The 22,425-nt window shown below is 43.3% G+C and overlaps 1 protein-coding gene across 4 annotated transcripts in view; it reads right to left on the bottom strand.

Moving 5' to 3' along the window:
• Positions 1–257: 257 nt before the first annotated feature.
• The window catches only part of CRACR2B (calcium release activated channel regulator 2B), a 395,737-nt gene continuing 373,569 nt past the window's right edge, over positions 258–22,425 (bottom strand). Inside the window, exons 8-11 of one of the 4 annotated variants that reach the window (XM_078682798.1) lie at positions 15,498–15,685; positions 14,915–14,986; positions 8,552–8,606; positions 258–385 (exon numbers count right to left, since the gene is read on the bottom strand). In XM_078682798.1, the coding sequence (XP_078538924.1) occupies positions 380–385; positions 8,552–8,606; positions 14,915–14,986; positions 15,498–15,685 (321 nt within the window). In that variant the 3' untranslated portion in view covers positions 258–379. Of the gene's footprint in view, positions 386–2,476; positions 8,607–14,914; positions 14,987–15,497; positions 15,686–22,425 lie in introns of those variants that run through there. The other 3 variants (XR_013608854.1, XM_078682799.1, XM_078682796.1) reach the window with 3 other exon arrangements.

Consider the following 22,425-nt stretch of genomic DNA (forward strand, 5'->3'; position numbering starts at 1 on the left):
TGCCTTAGCTTTGTAACTTTGGTTTTTCACATTCAGAAGGTAACAAAAAGAAAATACACTTTACCGAAAATGTGCACAGAAGAAATTGGAAGACTTTGACCAAAAAAGGAATACACTGTACAGAGGACGTGCCTGAATGAAAATCGAAAAATGAATGCTTCAACGATTTAGCAAGTTAAAGGGGGGCAGTGAAGCCCCTCTCTTGTTTGGCTTTTCCTTGCCTTGGCCAACGCGCCATTTCTCTTGGAGGCCTAAAATAGGCTGGTACGCGGTTGATGGTAGGTGAGTGTTTTGAGACCAGGGAGCAGTGGGGTGGTACTTGTGCGCACGACAACATCCCCCAGAAGCGCAGCCTTCCTCCGTTCCTCCATGGCAAGGCTCATTCCTTGAGAAACAACACATTAATTATCAAGTTAGCCTAACCGTGCGGTTCCACTGCACGTCTCATAGTTTTGTACCAAGCATTTAGTAAAGTGAATCCTTCAGTTTATTTTGAACACCTGTATTTCATTTCTCCCCCCAAATATTTTCAATGTAGTAATGGTGAGTGACGAGACACACACTTCAGTCCACCAACCAGGGCCCTTGCTAAAGCCAGCCCTGGTTGTTGGACTGCAGTGGTGGACAATGTTTGCTGGCGCCCCCCTCAATGACCACCTCTGCCACGGATTCCCTCACTACCACCAATTAACAGTGCTCCTCAAGTCTCCATAACCACTTTCTAGCAGATGTATTTAATTAGTTTAATAGCGCCACAGGGTGTCAGAGCACTTAACATCACACACACATATTACACAGAGATAATCAATCATACGTGTGTAAATCGGTGTACAGGAAATGTTACATACGTGTGTAAATCGGTGTACAGAAAATGTTACATAAGACAGAGGACTACAAGATTAAAGAGTCACATGCCATCCATACAGGTAGGCAGAAGAGTTATAGAGTGCCTGGACCTAAAAAGCACAAAGTCCGAATTTAAAAGGCTAACACCTTTAATAATAAGAATTGATTTCTACCCAAAAGAACCCTTTTTGAAACATCAGGATATTGAAAGACAAGGGAAAACTCATAATGCTGTAATCTATACCTTGCAGTGTGCATGGAGCTCTTTGAGGACAGTTTATAGCTCACTGTTCAATATTATCATTATGGCGTATTTTCACAGAGGGCTTTTGCGTTCACACAGAAGGCCAGCTGGAACCTTACATTCAAACCGGGACTTTCTCTTGAAGGCTTATTGGCATAAAGCAAAGCTGTATGTCAAGGTGATGAAACAAGCCGACTAGATGGGTCTTCCTGCCTGCCCGCCCGCCCATGCTCTTGTGAAAACCATGAAGCCACCCATCCTTACTGTGCACCTCCTAAAAAGGGTCAAGAGAAGCACATTGTAAGAGATGTAAATTGTGTCTCCTCTCCATTTTGCAAAACCCATTCTTGGGCATGCCACTCCACCTACTTTATGTCTGGCTCCTCTGGGTCTGATTCTATTCCGCACCAGGAAGAGGCAAGGGAGGTTCTGACATTGATACTAGTTTACAGAAGTAATCGCACTACTTTAGTATTTTAGTGCCTCCTTCATCATTGCACCAGTCTCCACATTGACCCAAATGTTACAATTAGTGAGACAGACAAATAATGAAAATGTAGAGAAGAAGAAAAAAGAGGAGGCAAGGTGAGCGAAGTTGAAGGAAAGAGAAAACAAGCATTGGCATAGCTGACAGGCCTGGGCTTAACCTGCCTATTCATTCAGCTTAAGTATATTTAAACCAGAAAATAGACGAAAGGAGGACTGTACCGAAACCTCCCTTGTTACAGCCTTGCTTTTGTATCTATTTTAAAATAATGTTGGCTGCCAAGGGAACGTTTCTTATAGCCCTCCTTTTTTCTATGATAGAAAGAAAGGGCTCTGACAAAGCTGCCTTGCCAAACCACTTCTTTAAATAGAAACAAAAAAGGAGTTATTGAAGGCGAGGCAGGCTTCAGACCAACCCGCCTTTAGTTTATATGAAACAAAAAAATCTATAAAAACACTAGATCCTAGTAACACTAACGAGAAAATGGTGGGTTGGGCTGGTGGGAGATTGGAAGGAGCCCATAGGGAAAAGAGGGAGGAGCTATTAGAGAGTGGCAGCCAGGAGGATTAAGGCACACACAGGGGAAAGACAGATGGACAGGAGGGAACAGAGAGGTGACTCAGAATAGGGAAAGTCATAAACCGCAAAACAGAAAACAGAAATGTAGACCGGATGACAAAAGACAAGCACACATATCAAACCACTTCCCACTCCCAACGCGTGTTAAAGGACATTACAGTCAAGCTATAAAGACTAAGCACCGATAAATTATCTGCTTAAGTTATGCAACCAAAAATATCTTCCCCTAATGCAATGCTTGTAACACAAGTGTTAAAGAACAAGAGTGATATTATGGTGGCACTCAATCATATATACCCATTTTAAGCTTTTGAGATTAATAACTTTTCCATGAGGCACTTTAATCTACCTTACAAGGTATATGGTTATAACTATACACAAATAAATATACAATAATCACACATACGCTTATGTATATACCTAACTATACATATATGCTATAGAAGTTTTTACTAGAGTATCATATTTTACAATCTCGCTGCTCAAGGGTTGCTTCAAAACCCTTGTGTTCAAACATTGAGAATGATAGCTAAAATGAAAGCCTGGTGCAGGCTAATAGAAAGCAACTATACAAAGGGTGCGCGTTCAGAACCCTATGGAAATCCAGAAGTGATTCAAAGTCCACCACAGTTGTTCCGGGGGAGAAGAGAGTCCTGGACTGTAGAGTCATGCACCACACTCATTTGTGAGTCACTCCATTATTTGATGTGACAGGCTGCCTGTGACAAGTTCAATGACTCTCCTTGGGTGCTATTGGGCTCACGCTCCTTGGAAGAGTTAAGCGCCGGCCAATAAGCAATCTGGTAACAAGAATGAATCCAATGGCCCTGGTATGGAATGATGTCTAGGGCAGAATACTACGACTAGGTCACAGCCCTGTTTGAGAAGAGCAGCGATCTATGAATTTCATATTGTGGGAGATGAACTTCTGGAGAACAAGGGCGGTACTCAGTGAATGATGGTATGAGGGGCCGGCAAGAAGAAGGCTGTGATGTAGCTATTGCTGATTTGACTTTGGAAACTATTTGAGCACTGAAAAATAGCAAATGATGAAGTAATGTTGTTCAAAGTGAAACCTTGCCTGAGGAGAAGACCCTTCTGGGAATGTCTCAATCTTTGCTCCAAGTTAGAGTGAAATCGTTTGTGTGTGTTTCTGTGTATGGGTATGTGTACGTGTATACTTGAGCATACAAAGATATATAAAAAAACATGTTCCTTTTTTTTCTAATCTTTTTGGCGTGAGCCTGCTGATACAATTTCTTCCGTGATGCTCACCTTTAATTCTAGGGAATTCCGCACCTCTTGCTGAGATATGTTTGCTGCACTGAACTCATTTGATTAACCAGTCTTTTCTAACGGGGTTGTTATACATCTCCTCATTCGAGTCCTAGAGGTACAAAGAGTGTTCCTGAGGTACTAGCTCATTTGCATACAGTGTTTGGCTTTCTCTTTGGAGGCAATGACTATTGCTCGTGGTATATCTATTGAGCTGTACTTACAAACTGCCTGTAGCAATCTGTTGGTCCTGCTCTTGTTTGGCTTCCAGTGGGGTCGAACTAGAGAAATGGCCACCCTCCAGGTCAAGCACATTATCCAGTACTGGATGGGGTAATTCCTGTCTTCCGGCACTGTGGCATTTGATACATTATTAGCTTCTTCTCAGCATCCTAGAAGCCCATATAGACATTTTGGGTGTAGTGTTGAGGTGGAATGCTCCATTCCTAGGTGATTGGTTTCAGCAAGAGGAAGTAGCTGGAGAGCCTGGATGACTATTCCATTTCCATCTCATTTGGTGGCACAACTCCAACATTGTTCATTTTGTATATGGAGCCGCTGTAACTGGTACTCAATTCCAATCACCTCTGAGCCCACCAGTATGCTGTAGATATTTAATTCAACCTTGGAAAATGTGGTTAGTTTATTCCTCAGTCTGTGCTCCACTTGGGATGCTCTGGCTTCAGGAGGTCTCAAAGGGCAGAATAACTCTTAATAAGTTTGTAAGTACTTAGCAGCATAGATGGAGAACAACAGAATGCTGAACAAAGAAGGGAAAACAGATTGTTGTTAACAAAGGGAGCTTTAAGCCCTCTTGTAAAATACTGACTCAGTTTGGGATCTAGTACCTATCAAAGGTGAATGAGAGGTTCTTGAAAAGATGGGTTTTTATCTCCGTTCTTAAGCGCTTTAGTGATGTGGCGAGTCAGTTAGGGTGCAAAGATATTTTTCCAGATTCTGGGAGTACTCATGAGAATGCTTAATTTCTGGTTTTCTACGTCTTGCACTACTCTGTTTTCTGTCTGATGATTTTAGGATTCCTATATTTTAAAGTCTGCCACAGATGTTCATATTTGTGTGTTAGCTTTAATAAGGTGTTGGATTCTCCTGCCTCAGAGAGTGTGCAGGGAAATGCAACAGGTCGATAATGTAAATTGGTTGGGTCAATCTTTGTCTTGTTCACTCACTCTCGAGTTTTTCTTTTAGCCTACTGTTTATACTGATGTGTTCCCTTTACTTTTCTCTTTTGGAAATAGAGCTGTTTATCACCATTCATGTGGGTTAGTTTTTAAATGTTTTAATATATGTTTTATAGTTGGATACTGGTCTGGTGACTCAAATAAAGTCAGTGGCCAGCTCATATTGACCTACCCTTCTGTTTCTATGGCAAATAAACCTTAACGTTTAATGAAGAGCTCGTGCTTGCTTATATACCAGTGAGAATTGAAGGAGCATTTGAAATTGCAGTCATATTACTCCAGTGCAAACAGAGTAACTGCACATGCCTCTGGACATGCTTGTACTGACCGAAGAGTTACACATCACTAGGAGCTGAACCACATTTTGAAGGGATTCTTTTCAAGACATCAGTTCACAGAAATGTACACTGGCGCAGTCAAAACAATGGCAATACTACACCCAACACAATGGCAAATCCGAGCTAAAGTGTGAATTTTTAATTCCGCTCCATATAACAGTTCAGCACCCTAATTCCTCAGTCTTTAAAACCATTCTGAACAAAACCCCTTTCCATTGCCTTTCCTCCCAAATATCGAAAGTGTACACTTTGTGATGGATGTTGGATTCATTGCGTTGTAGTTTTATGGCATTTCACCTTTTTTATGTGAAAAAAAGTAGTAATGAGGTTATGCATGAATTTTAAAATCTCAAGCATTTTTTAAGTTTCATTTTCAATTTCTCCATCATATCACTGTCCAAGCTTGAAAATTGCTATCCTTGCCGACTTGAGTGTGGACTCCTACATCCTGTTCAAGATGCCTGCTTTGCAGTGCCAGGTATTATCAATTGCATGCTGTTTAAATTATTAAATAAATACATGTCTGGAATATTGTGAAGATTTTGAAATACGAGGACCAACGTTTCTGGAACTCTCACTATTTTTAAGAAAGATGTCTCACACAATATTCTGTGTCGATTATAAAATAAAGTTAAACGTTTGACTCTGTTGTTAAGAGTGGTGTCCTTGGACAGGGGGCACTTTTGGAGCTGGCACACTGAATTATTCTTGGCATTTAGACTTATACTGGTTTACTATCTGGGGTTGGTGCTACGTAATGTGAATTGGTCCTCTGTCCAGTGCAGGAGTATATAAAATAAAGTTACTAATGTGGCGCATTATGCTTATTATGAAATAAAAAGAGAGACTGTAGTTAATGTCTTTTGTGCATGGTGACCCTGTATTTTTCATCTTTTGTAGGACACTATATTTTTGCTGGCTTTAGAATTCTGTGCACTTTACCCCTGTTAACCAGTAATAAAGTGCCTGTGCTCCCCCCCACCCCAAATTGGCATATTCCGAACTGATATATTTAACTTCTCTATAAGCATAAAATATGACTTCTGGCCTACCAGTGTAGCCTGACCGTTGCAGTGTAAAAACTGCAATTGATCCTATTAAAATACACCCTTTTAATAGGCCAAAACAACGATTTTCAATATTAAAAAGTCACTACTATATAGGTCTTGTGGGCCCCAAAGCATGGTGCATGTTTAAAAGTAGGAAATGTAGAAATGTAATGTTCTCATGTTATGAATGTGACTAGAACCCAAAATCAATGTTTCAATGTGGTAGGCATAGCTGTCCCATGTAGAAAACTTGAGTACAGATAAAACATCCTAATACTGTATCTCAGGGATGGAACTAGCTACACAAATAATGAAACAGATATTATAAATAGTAAAAATGAAATTCAATGGTAAAGTCGTATTTTAATAAATAATAAGCAAATGTAACTTTTAGAAAGTTACCTTTTCCCTCCCTGGAGTTCCTGGAGAGTAATTTGCATTAACTCTCAAACTTCTCCCAATCAGGGACTCGTATTTGAGTAGGGTTGGAATCCCTCCCAGGAGCAAACAATGGTCTGAACCTCAATGGGCAGAGATGACTCCTCTGAACCTCCCAGAATATGCAGAGTGGGTACTGTGAGCATCCGTTTTGACATTAAAATTTCAAATCCTGCTTGAATGTTAAATCCATTCTTGCCAGGTACAAATGTGACATCTCCATACACCCACTTCAGAACCTTCCTGGACCTGAGGAAGATCAGCAGAGGACTGAGTCTGCTGTCTGCGACCTGATATAAACTGAGAAGGGGTGGACCAGCTCTCTCACATCTGGGACAAAGATGTGGACTACTAGGGTCATAAAGCTGACCTCCTGTTAAAGCTGCAGGGAAACATCATGTTACTGGGATGCAACAAGCTACAAGAGCCCTTTCCTGCAACTAATCAGGTCCTGGGGATTTAGAATTGTACTCCTGTGGGAGATTGGGTCTTAAAAGTCTAACGTGAGAAGGTAAAATCTTTGATGAAGATCAACATGGCTGGTGTATCCAAGACATGATCCATCACAGTCAGCATCAAATTGCGCCTAGGTCCCTGTCTACCATGACCATTAACTATCAATGGCTCTTTATGCCTCTTGGCACTATTTCTACTTGAACATTTAAAAATTCATATCGCCGGTTCCCTCGTTGCATTTTTGTCTTTTTGGTGTCATTTTGTTTATCACATTTCACTCTCATTTTCTAATTCACATTTGGGATTTTTATTGTTCTATATTTCATATTTATTACTGCTTTGGTACTGCATAAATACTTTAAAAATTGCCTCTTAGTTAATCCTGTCTGCTCTGTGCCGAAGCTATCCAGGGGTCGAGCTCATGTTAATTTAGTGAATTAGTGGTTAACCCTAACAGGGACTGTGATTATTACTTGAGTTGAGTAGTCACCTACTCCAATTGTTAATGCAGTTTCTTACAGAAATAATTATGGATTGCTGTGAAGGTTCAGAAATATATATGGAAGACATATGTAACAAAGTGCAGAATATAAAATAAAATGGCAGACATTCCTTTCATTCTTATCACATTCTGGAATAACAGAACAGAGGTATGTCCTGTGCAGGGCCTGGAAAGAAGATAGATGAAAATTCTGCCATATTCTAAAGTAAGATAGCTGGCATGCCTGGAATACTATGCAGATTGTGGAAAGAGATGTATTATGAGTCCAAATTCTAAAACGAAATTGTGAACTTGACCAGCATTATTTCCAGATTTAAAACAAATTGAATGTCATGTGTAGTATTCTGTGCAAATTCTAAATGAAGTGTTCTGAATGGTCCTGCGTGTCATCGTCTTCATACCATGATCCATACAAGCTGAGTTATCAGATGTATTATAACACGACCCTTCGAGGCAGAGGATAAAGAAAACAGTTTTGTACTTTTTCGGGTATGCCTGCAAAAAGTTCCAAACATATCTTTGAGCACAAAGGAATGTGGGAGCAATCCCTAAAATTATCTTTGGAGGTGTCCTGAATGTCCATGTCATTTAACTGCAAATCCACATTCAAGCATAAATCAAAAAATCAAGAAAAGGCGCCTGGTTCCAATAATGTGGGGGTGTACTGGCCTGCATAAAAGTCTCTTCCAGTATCATTAAGCCCTATTTCTTCATGTTACCTGCTTTTCCACTTCTCTAGACTACCCGCTTATGAACACCACTGCTGCACAAAAGAAACCTCTTGTTCCATTATGATCCAGGAAGAGCAGCCCTTGAAAGCAGGGGTTCATGTAAAGATGAACGTCTCATCTTAGAAGGAAAAGACATCTATTGCACTGTTTTTCGGCAAGGACGGAAAGTTCACTGACTTCTGTGCCTATTATCCTGGATTCCAGTTACATGTGCAGCATTTAGATATATATATTACAGTCTCTTACAATATACATATCTGTGTACATTCACGTGTCTATATCATCTTAGCGGCCACTAGATAGCACAGCTAATGTCCTTCATGACAGTGCAGTGTTTCCACATGTTTGTGACAGCAGCAGCAATTGGAAAGGTGCACAGGCATCGCAGGGGTCTTCCTGAGACTAACCAGCTTCTTGGCTTCAAAGGAGTCACGATCATCCCGGAGCTTCTTGTTCATCTCCCTGCAGACAAGAATGACAGAAAGAAGTGATTGGACTGCTGGCCATATGTTCAGAATCTGCATCGGACCCTAGATTTAGTGAACAAGTGTACCCTGATGTATGAAGCCACAGTTAATTTTGCTTTCTCTTTTTCCATGAAAGCACTTATACTTATTAGTACTCCACTAGAAGAAGAACTCCTGGACTTGTGGTTAATTTGGACTGAAGAATAAACTCTCCCAGTTAACCTACGGAGATTAAACCAAAGCCTAACAGCGCTTCTTTTCCCATTTCTTAGTGCAGCCCCTTCATATATCACCTTTTCCACCAGCATACACTGGTCCATATCCCGCTTCCAGGTTTCCGGATTCGGAAAGATTCCGGCTCCTTGGGCTTCGCAATATTCCTTTTGGCTACCACTAATACCAGCATGATCCATACCTTCTGAAGTCTAGTCTCCTCTGTCTTCCCCCACACATTAAGCCCATAAACTCCCAGAGGCTGCAAAAGAAGAGGCCTTCTGGCCCACATCCTCGAAATAATGGTTTGCCCTGCCCATTTTCAGCAGGACCGTTCGTGAGCAGTATGATCGATGTAGCATACGTAGCTGTACCAATCGAAACCCTGACTTTATCGCACCCTCTCTAGAGACATCTAGGGTCTCCTCACACTCCCCATCCCTAAAGTCACCCACATTCATTTTCCACTGTTCCTTCAGTTGTTCAAGAGCATTGGGGTGTGGTTTAGGATTTCTTTATATGTCAGGTTTGTGACTCTTTTATGCATTGGTTTGCTTATTATTCTGTCTTCCAGGGGGCAGGCTTACTCCAGCTCCCTCCCTTTCTCTAATACTGATCTCAGGACATGCCTCACCTGTAGATATGGTAGGCTGATAATTGTTAGTCTCCCGTTAATTCCACCAGGTGAATCACATCTCCCTTAGCCCATACGTACCCCACTATGGATATGGCAATTAGGTTTCACCTATCAAAGCACTCCAATCTCCATATTACTGCCATCATCTCCGCATCCCAGAGTGGGGTGGCCTGTGTTATTCTTCTCCCCCACCCGAAGTATGATGTTACTACTTTCCACATTTTAATCATTGTTCTGGTGAGGTGGGTAGCCCGCCTTGCATCCACCCTCCATAGAGCGCCACCGGGTATGGCCTGGCACCCATCGCATGTCTGTTCATTTGTAACGCTGGTTCAGTCTGTGTCATAAATGGCCAGTCATTACTCATAATCAATTGTGACGCCCAGTAGTATTTTTGGATACCTGGAAGGGCAATTACCCCATCATACGAGCCCTTCATCAGTTTTGGGAAGGCGATCAGTGCTTGGCCACCGTCTAGAGTAGAAGACGAACTTCTGCCTCGAATGCCTTACCCTTTAGGAACCTCAGGGGGCATATTTTGTAACACATATAAGAAACACAGAAAGGACATCATTTTAAATAAAGCCGGACTTCCCAGAAGGGAGAGCGGCAGGGCACACCAGTGATGCTTTGAGTCGATCCAGCAGCGGAGTCAGATTCCGCTGGAAAAAGAGTTCTGCTTCTGGTGTTATGTAAATACCTAAGAAGTAAATGGTAGAATGAATATTTCAGATTTCATTCTCAAAGAATGGCAGGAGGCATTCATATAGGCTACTTCTTCTTCAGTACTTCCGGCTCAGTTATGTCTTTAAATTGTTCTTAGTTTGGTTGTAGCTTCGTTGATTCAGTTTAGATAGCATGAGTTCTTTGCTTTCTGATCGTAATTTCTCATGTGCTCTTCACAGGTTTATTTGTCAGGGGCGTCCTTCATTTTCCTTCATTGTTTGTCATTCCAGTATGCAAATTTTTCTTTTTACGTTAGAGAGATTATTGTCAAACCAGTGTTGGAGGATTTGTCATCCAATTTGTGTTTTTTGAGTTAAATAGGAAACATGGTGATCCTGAGCTGAGATGAAGGGTATTGAAAAGGGTGACTGAGCTGGTACTATCTGATGAAGGAGGGGGCGAGTTTCACTCAGGGCCTCTAGAAATCCGGATAGAGGACCTTTATCCATATTTTTTAATGTGAAGGCATCGATCTACTTGATTACTGGCCCTTTGATTTGTCCAACTGATTTCTATTATGAATATACCCAAGACACTGTATGACCATGAGATTGGCATACCTATTGGATTTCGGATGGACAGTCCGTGTGTAAAGACTAGGTCAAAAATGTGCCTGCTCTGTGTTTTAGAACTGACACCAGTTGAGTGACCCCTGGTCTAGCTTTTTCCCAACTTTTGTTACTTGGTTATCGTTCGGCTGTCTTCAAGTAATAGGATTTAAAAAAAATTGGATTAAATGGATAGGGTTAGATCTAAGATTTATTTTAGGAATGGCAAGGGAAAGCCTGGTTTTCAGTACATCAGGGGTAAAGAAAAGGGTGAGTGTGGACAGGTGGAAAGGTGTGCTGTTAAATGGTTGAGGGAGGAACAGTTGGGCTTTTTGATCACCTTTCAGACTAGTGAGTCATGGTAAATGATGGCCAATTAGTTAGATTTAAAGTAAGATCCTGCAATTGGTTGGAACAAGAGTGTTTATGACAGTCAGGGCATCAAAAGTGAACCACGTTTCTTTGATCCCCAGAATCAGAATGGCACTGTTCTCATCTTCAGTTATGTTTTGAAATTCTGTTGAGTGTTTGGCGCACCGCGGGCATTTATGAGCCCGATTTGAAAAGGTTTGCACTTGAGATTGAGGTACCTCAGTTGTTTGGTGTCAGATTGGTTCAATACCGGTAGAGGTGTAGTTGTAGAAGGTAGGTTATCTGGTGAGACTGCTACTTCGTCTGTTACACTGAGGGTTATGAGGGCTATTTGGAGGTGGGGGGTTAGGGTATGTGTGGCTAATGTGTCCAGTCTCTATATGTGTTGAGGAGATTGTGATTGGGTAAATGAGCTGGTGTTGTTTGCTTGTATAATGATAGTGTCATGCTCTATATTATTATGACCTGAGACAAAGATTTTGGTGGGTTCTCCTCTTAGTTTAACTTTCCGCGTTTTCAAGTGTTGGTAGTAAGAGTGAAATAAGAAGAGATTTCTCTGGTCTGCTTGAAACATGACTGTGTCATACAGATTGAAGGCAAAATCCTTTCCTTGGAATGTAATGTCACACCTTTTGTGATTCTTTGAGCTTCAGTGATTCTTAGTAGGTTATTGAATGTCTGCCTCCAGGTCTAGATGTCTTCTAAATGGAATAGAGGAGTGGTTGTATGTTTCTTTATTTTGGATGACAGGGATAATCGACCAGAAGTACTTCTGGGTGAAAGGTTTTTAGAGACTTATGATATTTCTATCTGGTTTTGTTCGAGATGATATTGCTTGGGTAAGAAATCTCCCAGGAATTTGTGGCTGACTTGGTTAAAGCATTTGGTGTGCCTGTTTGCTGCATTTTGCCCCCGCACCAAGGAACACATGGGACACCAGCGGGCATTTCAACACTTCTTTATTCCTGCGCGTCTCGGGGCGAAATGCCTGGCTGCCCCCAAGCTCCTCCCCTTCCTCTCCCTGCCATGCCTGGTCCTGGGTTACAGACAGGCACGGCCCGTGCCGGGCGTTATACTGGGGCGGTGACGTCAGGCAGGGGAGGGTCAGGGTGGGAGGTTGTAAAATGCGGGATATGGACCATTAGAGGTAAGTACCGATAAAAATAAATAAAACGAATTTCGTTGCCCACGCTGCATCACATTTGGCGATGCAGCGTGGGCAACGAAATTCGTTTTATTTATTTTTATCGGTACTTACCTCTAATGGTCCATATCCCGCATTTTACAACCCCCCACCCTGACCCTCCCCTGCCTGACGTCACCGCCACAGTATAACGCCCGGCACGGGCCGTGCCTGGTTACAGACAGGACAGGCATTGCGATGCAACACTGATGCTCCAGCTTTCTCTACTGAGCCCATGGACGCACACGCTGGAATAAGCCGTGACCCACTGTCTCTTCCTGCAGTTGTATCACTGTCAGGCACGAGTGCAGAGCAGATGGGTAGATGGATGACAGGGGATATTGGAGATAAGTTATCAGAGCCACTTAGGTGAGCGGCCATATTTCTTGCCAGTTGACCATCCCCTTCACCCCCCCATATTTATTGTTTTACTTTAACCCCTTTTGCTGTGTACAGGAAGGTTAGGTTTTCAAGATTTTTCAGGATAGTCATGGTCTTTCCCCATCTCCTTGGGGCACTTTCAATAGATTAGGCACATGTTTACAGATAGGTCAAATGAATAAAGAGGGAGACAAGTGTTCATGTATTCCTGTTCATAATTAGTTACTGCTCATATTCAAGGGTAATTTAATTATACACAAGGAGATTTTTTTCAAGGTTTAATAATTTCCTTTGTTCCACAATGACTGTACTTTGATGTTAGAGAGTGCTACTGTTTATGACATATTGGCCCAGACTCTGAACACTGTCATGCAACGCAGCGCAGCATCCTAAGAGACTACACTGCGATGTGAGACAGGAAGAGAGCAGGAGAGTGCTATATTCAGAGAAATGGGGTATCCTTCCTGTACAAAATACTATGCCTAGACATGCCAAAATAATTTCCTACTTTGTATGTGTGCTGCACAGTGCAGCACACATGCAAAGTCGGAAAGGCATGGAGAAATGTAAACATTTCGTCACTTATCGCCCGTTTTTCAGCTGAGTTAATTTTTGGCGCTAAACCCATTCCACTAGTTAATGAATCAGGTTTAGCGTCAAAAGGCATGGGTGGTTGTATGGGACTGCCCACGAACCACCCATGTAACACTCACTTTCGCAAAGTAATGCAAAGCAGTGGTTCACGCTGCTTTGCATTACTTTTCTGTACAAACCAATGCACATATTTATTTGCGTTGGATCGTGAATCCCAAAACAGGTGTAGAGTTGGGTTAATGTTAAAAAATGAACGCTAACCCGATGCTAAACCTTCCAGAATCTGGGACTTTGTGCCCCAGATTCAGTGCTGGCTTATGTTGTTATTTCTGCATTTGAGGTTTATTCAGAGTGGGCACCCTGTTTGTATGGGGATTAACATACGGCCACACAGTATGGGAAGATCTAGAGTGGCTGTAGAAGTCAGCAGTCTATTTGTGATCCTGCATTCCTATTTCAAAGATGGTGGCTCTCCGTGTTTTGCAGTTGTGTAGAACCAAGGCTAGTGCATTTAGGCTGCTCCAACCTCCTCTGACACGTTGCCGTTGAGTGTCTCTAATCACTTGCGGCATAGCCCGGCCCAGAGGCCTCCCTGCAGTTGGGTGTCCTATGTCCAATCAACCTAACATCTTTGGGGGCAGGATAGTGGCTAGCAGTCTTCGGGACCACACCTGCCATGCCTATGAAACAGTCTTCAGCCTCATCGGAGGTACTGCGCAGTAGTGTGCCACTTTAGTTTCTTTCCTTGCTGGACAAGAGGCTCGAGGCTGGACTACACCGGCTCCCTGGGTCAGAACATAGCTGCCAGGGTCATGACAGTGTGTCACCTACAACAGTGCCCGTTGCGGGGAGGATATATGGCACAATCATGCTCTACCTTGTCATTCATGACTCTAGATCACCATGGATGTCCCTGAAGGGTGAATGGTTGTCCTGTGCAGGTGTGATTCACTCACTGAACTAGCATCTGGAGGACCTCTGTGGTGTTGCTGCTGTCCCCGCCACCATCTTGTGTAACGTTTACAATTAGCACCCTAACCCATTTCTAAGCTTTATTTAATGAGCACTGCCCAGTCACCTGTTTAAATGATGGATGCTTCTATGCCCCCTGCAGCTGAAGACCTTTGCATTCTTGGTCCATGGCACCTAAACATGGACAGCTATGGTGTATTCCAGCTTCCCTTCTCACGGGGATGCTTGTCAAGCCCAGAGAAAAAAATCTTCTTCCCTTAGATATAGTGTTGAGTAGGAGCTGAAGCAGCATCTCCCTGAAAATGCCAGCAGCAGACTCCTCTTCGCTCTGTTGTGGTAACATTACTGTTACCTGTGCTGATGTGGTCCTCCTTCCCTCTGTGCCGAAAGTAGGTTCCTTGTATTGTCCCTGATGATGACAAGTGGCTTCCATGACTCATTTGCAAGATTGGGTACCGAAGGGTTCCTTGAGCCCCTTCAAAGTGAGCTAAAGGAGTCCAGGGGTTCTCTTCCGATTCGCATGCCATAGTCTTTACTGGAGGAGTCCCACTCACCCACTATTACATTTGTTAACACTACCTGGACATAGTTACACCCATATTTATGCACAGGGCTTCCCCTGGTGGTTTAATTTAATCCTACATCTTAATGCCATTCTCCTGCCATGGTCCCCTCACCTGAGAAGTTCCAGTTGACGCAGAAGGCTCTGTTTTTCTTTCTGCATGTTCTTTGAGACTTTGAACACAACCCTGTAGGGACACAAAAAATATCATATGGTCTAAAAGAAGACTTCCGTGTACATCCGCAACATGATTGCCGGCCTCTGAGTTCAGCACAGATACCATTTGTACAAACATGCCTTGAGTCACCAGAGTTGGAAAATGTCTTTTGTAGAATGGTAAACAAAAATATATTTTTGGTAGGAACCCACCAACCAATAAAAGCCCAGATCTCTGTATGAAAGCAGACACCTGTATTTTCATTGGTCTGTATCTGGTCCACAACGAATGGCATTTAACACCTGACCGAGCATCAAAAGGAGCATGTTTCACCTTGGAAGAGCATTTCAAGCTAAATAATGTCAAAGGCTGCCTTCCTCCCAGTCAATCAATATATGCATACCACACTTCATAGCAGAACATTGTACCAACACTGCGACGAGCCAGTGATGAGCAGGCAAGCATAACGTATTGCTTGAGGTTGCGGGAATGATGTTGAGGTGCTGTTGCTCTATACCCTCCCAGCCCTCCCTAGCTCTACCTGTCCTTCAGGTCCTGTTCAAGGTCGGCCTGCTTCTGGAGGGTCTGCAGCTGGCCACGCGCAGCCTCGAGACTGCACCTGCTCTGCTCCAGCTGCTCGAGGAGGTCTTGATTCAGCTGACGTAGTTGTTCATTCCTGACGCGGGTCTCCACCTGCTCCGAGTTCAGTTCCTGCAGCCTTCGTTCCAGCTGTCAATGAGAAGACACACATGCCAGAGCAGAGGGCATTAGCTGCAGAGGTTCACAGAGAGCACCGGAGCCAACGGTGGACACACAGCATAGCTTTGATTAGAAAAGGGGACTAGATTCCAGTTGTGTGGGAGACAGAGATGTCACACAGACCCAGGGGGCTGCCATAATCCACACACCCTGGCTGTCTGGGCCTTGGACAGCCTACACGTCAGGCTGGGTCAGTGCACCAGGGACTTTGTACATGATTACAGTTTGGAACAGAAAGTACACGATGCAGCTTACAAAACACTTCTCCAGCTGACCCAGAGGAAGAAACTGTTCTGCTTCTTAGACAGTGGTGGCTGGTGACATTTGAAAGTGGTATAGCGTAAAATAATTGTCGTACTTCAGTGTGGCGAGCGAGCGTAGCGAGAGAACCCGAACAGCCTACAGAGGTTCGGGGGGTTCTCCCCCTAAGAAAATTTTGAAAAAAGAGTGGACAAATGGTGCATTTGCAAGCAAATTTGAGAAATTAAAATAATAATAATAATACATTTAAATGACCTAACACATGAAGTCAAGTTGGAATAAAGTAATTAGAAGTAGCAATGAGATGTAGACCTTAAAGCATGTAAAATAAATTACAGCATATGTTTTAGTGAAATGTAAGGTGTAATATAATGACAGTAACTGGACATATTTCTCATTTATGATTAATATAAAAAACATGAATAGGTGCGACCCGCACACGTATTTTCTCAAAGTTTATCCGATGTAATCATTTGGGGTGCTATCCTGATAAGTGCTATGTCCTGAAGCACTCTGGGAAACGTAGTATTTACATATTGCTGATATCAAACTTGTATCAGACACAAGATGCAACCACCCTTTGGATGATTAACACCGTTAAAGGTATTAATTGAATTAGTGTATTTAGTGACACCAAAATCAATTCTTGATATAATGTTTATTCTTTACTGCAGATGTACCCCTGACGAAGGCCGTAGGGCCGAAATGCATTGGGTTTAACGCATCTATATGAAGCATGGGGATTCGACGTGCTGTATTTAAAGGCTTCGGCATGATACACGCATTTGTACAATGGAGTTACCGCGTTTTTACCTTCATGAACTTAATAAAACTTCTAAACTAAAATAGACTAAAAATGGATTACGATGATTCTTTATCATCCAAAGGGTGGTTGCATCTTGTGTCTGATACAAGTTTGATATCAGCAATATGTAAATTAATATAAAACGCACACACAAAACTGGTCACAAATCTGAAAAATCATTGTAAACCACATAATTATAGTACAATATGTATACACACAAAACAATGCATCAGAAAATGCAAATTTCACAACCCCTACACGTACTTGCCAGGCTGGAGGAGGTGAGGGGGCTATTAACATAAACACCACAACCCCCCACCTGCATCTTACCATCGAACCAGTCAATCACACACAGGTCATACCATACGTTATCCAGCTACAAAAACTTGGACACAGTATCAGCCACAGTGTTTTTGCACTGCCACCCACCCAGACAAATACCAACTTTATAATACACATTCAGAGGAACACTCTCTTTAGTATGCCTGGAAAAAATGTGTTAGGGAAATACTGCTTCCTTCCAGACTCGAGCCTGAGTGGGTTAAGGATTTTCCATGACCCTTCTGAGGCCTCCTGCACTGTCATCCTTGGTGTCATGGCCAACTTTAGATGTATGCTGTAAATTACAGCACACATGCAAAGTTATTAACCTTTCGAGAAAAGAAACCTTTTCTCACAGGTTACGTCTGGCTTTTTAATGCAAATCTCTGTTTAACCTATTTTAGTAGATATCGATTGGGTAGTTGCATAGGAACTCCTGTGTTCCACCCTTGGTATGCCCACTTGAAACAACGTAGCTTAAAGCGGTATTTATCTTACTTTAGGACTGGAAAGTAAACACAAATATAACCCTTTGCTGCAGCTGTAACACAAATCTGACACAAAGTATTTGTAAATCTGAGCCATAGTGTTATGTGTAGTAGTATCATATCCATAGTTTCCCATGTACCTGTACACTTCATGCAATGTGCATAGTACTAAAGGAGCGTGTCAGCGTACGCCTATACTCAAGCAGAAATGTGTGTATATCCTTTGTTTATACTTCCATTAACTGCATTTTACGTATATGAACTCCGTTTGGTTATCCGTGCCTGTATCAGGAACTTGGCTTATAGACTTCTGCTTATATGGAACCGAACTCCAAAGTTGCTTATAAAACTTGAGATTTACTATATGCCCCAGGGCACACTATCCTGCATAAAGAAAAAACACAGGAAATGCATGCAAAATTACACACACAATGCGAAAATACACACTGGTCACTATTTGTAGATTTTTTTATGTGTGTGAATGCTTTCCTTACACATTTAGCATGTGTCATTAATTTTTATTATTTTAACGTGCATATTGTGTTGATGATTAGAATTTGGATCTCTGTAATGCTTCGAGTGTGAATCGGAGGTGTGCAACTATATGTGTCAAGACAAGGGAATTATTCCTTGTTGTGTAATTTCTTCCTCAGAGGAAATATGCGCCCAAAGAGCAGACCCTGCTGATCTCAAGTCACACGTGTGTGTATTCGCTGTCAAGCTATTCCTCACACTCCCTTTACATTCCATTTCTTGCATAAGTTCATGCTACGTCTCTACTACACGCTGCAAATCCAAAAGCAAAACCCAACACCAATGTCTCTGCTGTCAACACCTTTCCCCTTATCCATGCACTAGAAAATGGGAAACTCCCCACTCCACAAGTCTGCTGCTTCAACAAGATGTTGAACAGTGCTATAGAAATGACGTAGCAGAATAAAAAGCAACACTTGTTGTCATGGGTAAATAACAGTTTAACACACGATGGTTGGTCTACTCTAACTGTTGGATGATTGGTATGCCATAAGCAATAACGTGCTTTATGCATTGTCATGCATGATGTTTGTAAACTGTTGTAGATAAACTGTGTCACTCAAACAGCCGGTTCAACAGAAGAATTGGGCCAGTCGTATGGGCATCAACATGGCGACCTCGGCAGCACTAGCCCTCGCTCCAACCCAAATGAACTGCCCAGTCAAGCTCTAACGACCCCTCTGGTCCCCAGTGCATGTCCACACATGAAGAAAACATGCCCCTCAAACAATAACTACTCCACACAATAGTGCCAAAGCCAGGCGCGATCCATAACACCTGGAGGACAGGAGCATTCAGGCCAAAAACGCCACCAGTAGGCAAGATAAACTGCCCTACAAGGCCCAGGCGCGCCCCAGTCAACCATTGACGCCGCCTCCTGGCTCGAAAGCACAACGCGGAACTAAGGGGCAACCTGCGGACAGTGCTGCATGCAGCCTACATAGACTACAAGCATTTACAATGCAATGGTCTCGGCATTATTAAAGGTAGAGCTATTGGCATTGCTCATGACATTTTTTTTTTAAATCATAAATAAATAGCATTGTCATTTACAATGCCAATAGCTTAATCGCTCGCATATGCATGACCTATTGCATTAACACCCACACAGAGCCACACACACACACATACAGAGCCACCCACACACAGTCATTCACATAGAGCCACCCACACACAGCCACACACAGCCACACAGACACACAACCACACACACACACAGAGCCACACACAGAGAGACACACACAGAGACACACACACACACAGAGCCACACACACACACAGACACACACACACAGAGACATGCACACACACACACAGAGCCACACACACACACATACACACAGACAGAGCCACACACACAGAGCCACACACACACAGACAGAGCCACACACACACAGCCACACACACACAGAGCCACACAAACACACACACACAGAGCCACACACACACACACACACACAGAGACACACATAGAGACACACACACAGACACACACACACAGAGCCACACACACACACACATAGAGACACACACAGAGACACACACACACATACAGAACCACATAGACACACATAGAGACACACAGAGACACACACACAGAGACACGCACACACACACAGCCACACATATACACAGACAGAGCCACACACACACAGAGCCACACACACACAGACAAAGCCACACACACACAGACAGAGCCACACACACACACACACACACACAGACAGAGCCACACACACACAGGGACAGTCACACACACACACAGACAGAGCCACACACACACACAGAGCCACATATGCATGACCTATTGCATTAACACCCACACAGAGCCACACACACACACACATACAGAGCCACCCACACACAGTCATTCACATAGAGCCACCCACACACAGCCACACAGACACACAACCACACACACACAGAGCCACACACAGAGAGACACACACAGAGACACACACACACACAGAGCCACACACACACACATAGAGACACACACAGACACACACACACACAGACATGCACACACACACAGAGCCACACACACACACATACACACAGACAGAGCCACACACACAGAGCCACACACACACAGACAGAGCCACACACACACAGCCACACACACACAGAGCCACACAAACACACACACACACAGAGCCACACACACACACACACACACAGAGACACACACAGAGACACACACACAGACACACACACACAGAGCCACACACACACACACATAGAGACACACACAGAGACACACACAGAACCACATAGACACACATAGAGACACACAGAGACACACACACAGAGACACGCACACACACACAGCCACACATATACACAGACAGAGCCACACACACACAGAGCCACACACACACAGACAAAGCCACACACACACACAGACAGAGCCACACACACACACAGACAGAGCCACACACACACAGAGACAGTCACACACACACACAGACAGAGCCACACACACACACAGAGCCACACACAGACAGAGCCACACACAGACAGAGTCACACACAGACCCCTAGTCACAGTAATCACTTCTGAGCCCCCCTCCCTCGACACAAAATAGGTATTATCTGCTCATTTCAACCTCCCAAATTCCATGTTCTGGAGCCGCTGGACCACACGTCGCCCTTGGAGAAAGCTAAAAGCGCTTGGTTTTGACACCGACAGAGCCACACACAGACCCCTAGTGACAGTAAGCACTTCTGAGCTCCCCTCCCCCCGACACAAAATAGGTATTATCTGCTCATTTCAACCTCCCAAATTCCATGTTCTGGAGCCGCTGGACCAAACGTCGCCCTTGGAGAAAGCTAAAAGCGCTTGGATTTGCTCATGACCTGCCTGACAAACAAACCAAAGTTTGTCTCTTTTCTTCTGTACTAATGTTTTAGCTCGGCTTCAACACACAGAGGTGTTCTATAAAGTTATCTCTGATGCACTAAAGAAATGAAACCTATCTTAAATAAGTCTAGTTGTTTTCCTAAAAACAAAGTTATCTTACAAATCCCTGTAATTAGAGGGTATCAGGAACTTTATTGCTTTTAAAATGTGTTTCTGCGAACTACGTAAAATATGGACAAGCATGCAGTATAATCTCACTTTTATTCGGGAAGAAGAGGATGTTTGTGAATGTGACTGGGGGGAAGCTTAGCAGCAACACTGAATGACAACCCCCCACCCACACACCCCGCCCCCCATCGCAAAATGTAATTCCCGTGAAAGGAGTGTCATATGGAATATAGTCCTGAAAGCACGATTAAAAATGGAATCTAAATATAGTGTATGGTTTAAACTATGCACCAAAAATGGTGATGATATAAGATGAACCGGGGCGTGACATATAATATGCAATGCACTCTGCGCAATGACAGATTCATTAGAGAGCACGATGTAACGCAGGCACTAGCGCGTGCTATGCGATATGCACCTTGCATTGCAATATGCAGAAGGCAGTGTTGTGTAACCTAACTAGTCTCTAAAGTTGTACTATAAAATATGTGCTGGGGCGTGTAACGTTGCATATGCACTATTTACTGTAATACACCACACGCGCTGGGAATGTGACAAAGATATGGATCATAGATTTTAATATCTATGGCAAAGCGCCGTGCGTTAAACATAGGCATCGAGGCACTCAACACCCGTGTGTACTGCATAGTGTGGAAGGCATGCTAGATGGGGCAATACGACCCATGCGATGGCAAGTGTGTCATGACATATTCACTGGGTGGTGTTACAGTGCACATGGGCATTCGCACTAGCTGGTTGCATACAACACAGCGGTGTGTGGCACAGGGCGGGTACTGGTGGGTGTACCACAGCATGGGGCTCAGCCAGGAGCGCGCTGTGGCTCTCAAGTGAGGCTCGTCTCCTTTCCAGAGTAAAATAAACAGTATTACACATCCGGCGGTGCTTTATTTGTTTTTATTAACCGTGATGTGTGTGGGGGTGGGGGGTGAGTGGGTTCTTGCATAGTTTTTGTAGAATCCCGTGTGAATGGCTTGTTGTGCACGTGTATTGAATGTGCCCGTTAACAGTTTGTATAAATAAACAACAAGGGTGTGTATTTGTGGGTACAGGGGGCGGGGGGGCGGGAGTAAGCGCTGTAGGGTCGTCATACACGTCAGAGCTTCACTAGCTGTGTAAATACATTCCACATGGATTTATTGTATGCACGTCACTTTATCCCGTATTAAAAATGACGCACGGGGGCACAAGGGGCTTGTAAATAAGCCCCTAAGAGTATCCGATGTTGGCTCTTAGATAGGTATGAAACTCGG

This window comes from Lissotriton helveticus, chromosome 3_1, assembly GCF_964261635.1.
Source record: "Lissotriton helveticus chromosome 3_1, aLisHel1.1, whole genome shotgun sequence".
NCBI lineage: Eukaryota > Metazoa > Chordata > Amphibia > Caudata > Salamandridae > Lissotriton > Lissotriton helveticus.